General features: G+C 36.8%; 1 protein-coding gene across 1 annotated transcript in view; it reads right to left on the bottom strand.

Moving 5' to 3' along the window:
- The window catches only part of LOC107574490 (mitochondrial import receptor subunit TOM70-like), a 24,063-nt gene that overhangs the window by 3,387 nt on the left and 13,490 nt on the right, over window positions 1-7,186 (bottom strand). The window contains exons 3-7 of the mRNA XM_016260931.1: window positions 4,272-4,445; window positions 4,055-4,181; window positions 3,195-3,304; window positions 2,929-3,077; window positions 1,455-1,662 (exon numbers count right to left, since the gene is read on the bottom strand). Coding sequence (XP_016116417.1) covers window positions 1,455-1,662; window positions 2,929-3,077; window positions 3,195-3,304; window positions 4,055-4,181; window positions 4,272-4,445 — 768 coding nt within the window. The remainder of the gene's footprint in view (window positions 1-1,454; window positions 1,663-2,928; window positions 3,078-3,194; window positions 3,305-4,054; window positions 4,182-4,271; window positions 4,446-7,186) is intronic.

Below are 7,186 nucleotides of genomic sequence, written 5' to 3'. Positions count from 1 at the left end.
CACACTAGGGATGTTCATTTCGGTTATTTTTCCTAACCGACAACCGACACTCGTTAACCGATTATTAACCATTAACCGACAAGATTATTTTAAATTAGAATTGAATTAAATTAGAAAGGATAAGTGTCTGTGAACCGATAAAAATACTAACATTTGTTTCCCGGGGATTAATTTTACATGCGCAAAAAGCAGCAAACAACAGAACATGAGGATTCACATGGTCATCATATCACATCACGCACCTGCAGCGCTTCTGCAAGCGGAGAAAAACATAAAGCTAGGCTATATATATATATATTAATAATAATATTAATATATTCATATAATAATAATAAATAGGCCTATACGAGAAATAATTTATTATTTAAGTAAAAATATAAGAAAATGAAAGAAAAACTGTGCAACAAGTAGCCTAGTATGCAGAGTTTCGGTTCATTTTTGTGCTGCGCGAAAGGAAACAGACGGCAGACACATGTACACAAATAAAAGAAAACCTTTTACAATTCTGATTATCTTTATGACTAAAAGGAGTAGTTGCTTCCACTGTTAGAAGGAAAAAATTCAAGTGATTGTGTCGGTGCTGCATGCGCGCACACGTTTAAGCTTTGCTACCTTGAGAATGCAGACCGTTCATTATCATAGTAAAATACAGTCAGTCAAACATATGAAAAAAACACACTGCTCATTTCAAATATGTAGTAAAGTCTGTGCCGTTAAGCGTTATCACCATACTGCCGTGATGTTATGCAAAACATTTTGTTTTACGTGGATATTGGAACGCCAGTGAAGTAGGCTACATGGTTTCAGTTTCGTTTTAGCCTAAATAAATTCGTTTTGGCTTGTCGTTTACATAGCTATAGCTTCTTATATTTTTAATTCTTGTTCTTTTCTAAATACTGTTAATTGAAAGGATTTGTTGTGGAGAGAGGGGAACTAAAATAGCCTAGCTATGTTTACAGTGTTTAATATAATGTTTGTAAACATTTCACGTTGGCATTAGGCCTATTTCTGAATGAAATAATAAAATGTTTTTTCTTCTTCTAAAAAACGCATTTTTTTATATTCGCGTAGCATATTTTAACCATGCAGCAAACCTTTCAACATTTTGATAAATTACTGAAAATAAATAAATGACTTTTTAAACCGTTTAACTGATTGTATTAATCGGTCAAAAATTATTACGGTCGGTTAATGGTTAGCCGGTTAAAATGAACGTCCCTATTTAACACCAATAGTATCAATAAGACCCACTACAAATGTCATTAATGTAAATGAAAACCAAATGTTTTAATTTTTGATAAAACTAGAAATGTTGCAAACCAGTTAGAGACTGGTAAAACAGAGCAAAATTTCCACAACAGTAAACTGTATTTTAGCAAACAGTATACATTTAATCTGTAATTTGGTAGATGATGGCAGTAAGAGATGGTTTCTCTTAATCCTAATCCATTTACCTTGACATTGGCATCATCCATGTTGATGACACGGTCAAGATCAGGCTGAGCAGCTGTGGCGTTGCCAATCAGTAGGTAGAAGGTGGCTCTGAGCAGAAGAGCTTCGGCTGTGTACCTGCCTCCAGACTCGATCTCCTTTGTGCACTCACTGATGATCTTATCATAATTCTCCTCCTCCATATACTGCTTAGCCTTTAGGTAGCCTGAGCTAAGGAAACAGTAGTTCAATACTGTAGTTATTTAACTGTGATTTAATCATTACACACACACACATATATATATATATATCTGCATCTTACAACAATCACCGATCGAGCTGATTGATTCTGACGTTAAGTTTGGGTTTTAGGGAGGAACGAATGCGCACCGCTGTGAAGAGAAAGTTGCGCAATACGAAACGCTGCTAGTTTTTAATAGCTTTAACTGATGTCTTCTTTTGTATAATCCTTAGAAGCCAAAATCGAAATAAAAAAATTTAATTAGCTTAATAAAACAGCCACAGGCCTAAAGTGTAAGCAGATGTTTGAATGTTTAGTTCTCTCTTCTATCATAATTAAACAGGGCTTTCCTGTTGCGCGTGCTGAAGCTCCTGCGCGTGAGCGCGATCTCGCTTCAGAATTGCGAATAGCAAAAATGCATCATAGACAAATGTTTGAAAAACAGCTGGCGACTTTGGTGAGACAGAATTTGCAAGATAATGTATATATAGCAATAATAAATGTATGCGTGTTTTATTAATTTCTCCAGTATCGATAGCAGAACCGTTAACGTCAGAGCTTATCGATACTCCGGTCTTTCATAATTTAGCCCCGGGACCGATTAAATACCGGGTGTCGGTACCATCCCTAGTTGTGACTGTACACTGCATAGTGCCTTGTGATCAGATCTTGTGAGCAGGTATTTTTTTTATATATATATATATATGGCCACGACTTCCCATAAAATACCTGCTCAGTAGTGGGAAGTCGTGGCCTAATGGTTAGAGAGTCGGACTCATAACCCAAAGGTTGTGGGTTCGAGTCTCGTACCGGCAGGGATTGTAGGTGGGGGGAGTGAATGTACAGCGCTCTCTCCCACCTTCAATACCGCGACTGAGGGGCCCTTGAGCAAGGCACCGAACCCCCAACTGCTCCCCGGGCGCCGCAGCATAAAAGGCTGCCCACTGCTCCGGGTGTGTGTTCACGGTTTGTGTGTGTTCACTGCTGTGTGTGTGCACTTTGGATGGGTAAATGCAGAGCACTAATTCCGAGTATGGGTCACCATACTTGGCCACTTCACTTCATCACTTATATATACACACATACATGTGTGTGCGTGTGTGTGTGTGTGTCTATATATATATATATATATATATATATATATATAAATAAATACATTTAACACTCTGAACACTTAGAATTTAAAATCAACAAAAGGAAACACTGTGGGTGTACAAATCTCAGTGTGAACAAAATATAATGCCCTCAGATCTCACCTTCCTGTAACCTCAGAGGCCTCACCCTCTTTGTCTTTATCCTCATCTTTCTTTTCCCCCTTCTGTAGAGGCTGTGAAATGATGTCATCAGTAAAGGAGCTGAAGTAGGACTTGATGAATTGAGGAGATGGCATGAGGGGCTCTCGGTTCTGCAAAAAGCAAACGCGAGGAAGCAAACATGAAAAAGCAAAAAAGAAAGATATGCTATAAATATATAATGTAGTTTGTTTAAGTCTTAGATTTGTAGCTTTCAGTCAAATTCTCACCTTGTATTTTTCTTTGGCCTTCTCTTTTCCCAGCTGTTTCAGCACCTTGTCTGCCAGTAGCATGCTCTGCTGGTTCTGGAAAACCTCCAGAATACATACTGCTGTCACATCTACAAAATACATTTATTTATGTTTAAACACCATATCAGCAACAATGGCTATATTCATGGTAACATTAGCAATATCATTTCAATACATCATTTACAATATTATAACATTTTCTTAAGAAACAATCATTATGCGCATTCATTTTGATTCTTTACATGTGTAATGATGTCCAGTGACTTGTTTGCATTATTTATGCATTATTTTATTTATTTGTAAGACTTTTTTATGACTAAATTTGGTAATGGGAGAGTAAAAATATTTTTAAAATGTACACCGTTCAAACTAGGCTGCTTATGTTGAAGTGTTTGGGATGTGGCTTTTAATGATGAGACCTTTTTTGTAATCAGGCTCTCAAAAAGTATATAACAATTTGGATATAGATTTATCGGCCAACATATCGGTTATCGGCTTTCAAAAATAAAGAATAATCGGTTATCGGTATCGGCCAAAATTTTCATATCGGTGCATCCCTAACAAAAACAAACAATAAACAACAACAGTACTGATAAAAATCATATACCTACAAAATAAATAATAATAATAAAGGCAGTTCATGATAACTTAATTTGGCAGCTAATATCAGTTATTGTGACAGCAGGTTGTTTAGTAACATCAGGTGCTTAAAAACAATCTAAAAATGGGATAAAGGGATTTAACACATCATACATAATTTTAAAATCTTCCATACAGTGCAAAAATTTTAGTAAATTTCAAGTCACAAAAACAAATCAAAAACCAGCAATAATGCTAACCTTCTAGGCACTCTTTCCTGTTACCCAGTTTTTCCAGTGCTTTGGCACGCCTAAATAGAGCTTTTATATAGCAAGGATTCAGTTCGACTGCCTGAGAGCAATCCTGTATCACTTCTGTCCATTTCAGCTACAACAAAAAATAAAAATAAAAAGCAATCATTCAGACATTTAACATTTTGTAGGTAATACTACAAATGATTATCTGACAGAGACAAACCTGTTGCTCGTAGGCTGCAGCTCTATTCTGGTAGAAGGTGGACAGATCTCCTTTCTGTTCTTTGGGACATAGGCTGATGGCGTCTGTGTAGCACTGGATCGCTTGATCATATTTGCCAGCCTTAAAGTATTTGTTGCCCTTATTCTTAGCAGACTGTGCTCTGTCAAGGGGACTCTGAATAGGCAAACAATTATTTTAAACAAAACTACAAATGCATGATAAATCAAATGCATGCTTTAAATATTTTAGGCTGATCTGTTCTATTGGTAGCATAATACTGCTAATCTTTTTCATTAAATCCAGAGTAGAAATTAACTTGCACACTTTTCAAATGACAGAGTAAATTCAAACACAAAGTATATCACTGCCATTTAGAAAATGTGAAAACTGTATATACTAGCTGCTACACACACACACACACTGACTCTTTTCCCCCCCCATGATGACGTTTCGGCTGAGCTTGTAAAACTTTAACAAATAGACCGAGATTAAGTGAAAATGAAACCTTAGAATCATTTCAGCTTCACCTACCAATGTACCATCCAAAAACACCTTTAACTGCATAAAAATCTAAATCTCTGCCCAAGACACCTCCCCCTGTCTAGCCCTGGCCAAATCCCCCACCCCATGTCTGTCTGTCTAATCCTCAGAGCTCACAAACAGAGAGGCAATCTTCCTATTGAGAATGGAGTCTTAATTATATCACAAATTGTACAAAATGAGCATATGCATATACATTCTCAAATTGCAAAGTATATATTGATGGAAGCATCTACGCATTTCCTGCAACTGCAACATTGTCATGCCATTGTCAACACATTTTAATAGCTCAATAACTCAAGATGTATTATACACAAACATTATTCAGATGTCCTTTTCAGAGTTTCAGCACATTCATAATCATATAAACAGGGAAGCATACTGCCAAACTGTCCTTAACTCATATGCATGATGACAAGAAAAATGAGCAATCAAAAAGTAACACCTAATATTTACTGTACAACTTACATATACTGAAAGATACAATGTACCTATTGCTTGATATATTCACTTATTATTCCGAGAATGTAAAGGATATAATTTTCAGGTCTTTAAATCTGAACCTTACTCCAAGTTCAATTAAATGTGCTGGTGGCAATGATGGCTGGAAGCTGCAAGTACATGCTTTGCGTCTTCATTTTTGTTTGACAGAGCAAGCCTATAATAGATGAAATGCAGCTGCTGTGTCACATTCATGTGTGGTATTACATGTAACAGTTACCATGCACATAAAAATCACATATGTTCCATAACTGTAACTAAAGCAATTTCCATTGGCTCAATCATGAGGCAATATTTTATATTTCTAAATGAATTGGATTTGTGTGTGTAATTAATGCAAGCATCATTAGAAGCAACCAAAGGTTCCCACACATTTTGACTAATTATTTTCCACGAGTCAGGACCTTTCCAGCCATTTGATATTACTGGATATTAATTTTGTATTTGACTGATTCACAAACTAGTTTGACCAAAAAGAATCAAGTCAATGAGTTCACAAATCAAAACACTATTTTTTACAGGTTTCCCTTGACCGGAGCCATGTGTACTGAGGGATGGACGAGTGGGGGTTCAATCTTCAACTGGCTGGCAGGAGCCGTCACTGACGGGTCACGTGACCTGCCAGAATCAGACTGCCAGCTGCCAATGGTCACTGGTGCTGCCAATTAGTTAGGGATTGAACCCCAAATGGAGTTTAAGTTGGCTTTCTTTCATAGAATTATTAAAAAGCATTGCAGTTTGTCCTGTTGTTGCTGAAATTACTTTATGAGAAAGATTCTTGTTATTGGGATAATTCACGTTTTAATAGGCATTTTTATGCTCTACATTATTGCATAACAAATGTTATTACATAACATAAATCGTAAAATCGTCACAACTAGCGGCAGTATCCATACAAATTAGAATGATTTCCTTGGAATGAGAGGCAGCAACGGCTGGCTGGTTGAGCGTCAGTAAGCAACCAGTCGTGATCACATTCATTTGACTGCTTTTATTATTTTAAAACGAAAACGTCCATCATACAAAAGAATAGAGTCATAAGAATATAGTCATAATAATAATAAATTTATTTCCTTGCAGTGAGAGTGATGGGGAACGCGTTATACTCGCAGCTCAGCAGCGGCTGGCTGGTTGAGCGTCCAGAGAAGCGTCAGTAAGTAACCAGTCGTGATCACGCTCATTTGACTGCTTTAATTGGGATAAACCCACCTAAAACGTCAATCATACAAAAGAATAGAGTCATAAGAATATAGTCATAATAATAATAAATTTATTTCCTTGCAGTGAGAGTGATGGGGAACGCGTTATACTCGCAGCTCAGCAGCGGCTGGCTGGTTGAGCGTCCAGAGAAGCGTCAGTAAGTAACCAGTCGTGATCACGCTCATTTGACTGCTTTAATTGGGATAAACCCACCTAAAACGTCAATCATACAAAAGAATAGAGTCATAAGAATATATTCATAATAATAAAATAATGTATTTCCTTGCAGCAAGAGTGATAGGGAACGCTGATTGAGCCGCGAGTGGAAGCCACAATCAGCTGGCAGTTGGGATCACTGCCATTTGGGCACTTTATTTGTAATAAGCCTCTATAAAATGTCGACAAATTAAAAGACTAGACCCATAAGAATATAATAATAATCATAAAATAATATATTTCCTTGTAGAGAGAGTGGTAGAGAACGCGTTAAACTCAGAGCGCTCTTGCGGCTGTCTTGCCTGATCCGCCAGTGAAAGTGACAATAACCAAATCAGTTGGGATCAGGTTCAGTTAAACACTTTAATCACGCTAAAATCCTCTAAAACATCAATCATGTAAAAGTAAAGAACTGAACAGGTTCACAATAAGAAATTGCACAAAACACAAAATCTGCC

This window comes from Sinocyclocheilus grahami, unplaced genomic scaffold (assembly GCF_001515645.1).
Source record: "Sinocyclocheilus grahami isolate Dianchi unplaced genomic scaffold, SAMN03320097.WGS_v1.1 scaffold2251.1, whole genome shotgun sequence".
Classification (NCBI taxonomy): domain Eukaryota; kingdom Metazoa; phylum Chordata; class Actinopteri; order Cypriniformes; family Cyprinidae; genus Sinocyclocheilus; species Sinocyclocheilus grahami.
This window is presented reverse-complemented; position numbering and strand designations above follow the sequence as displayed.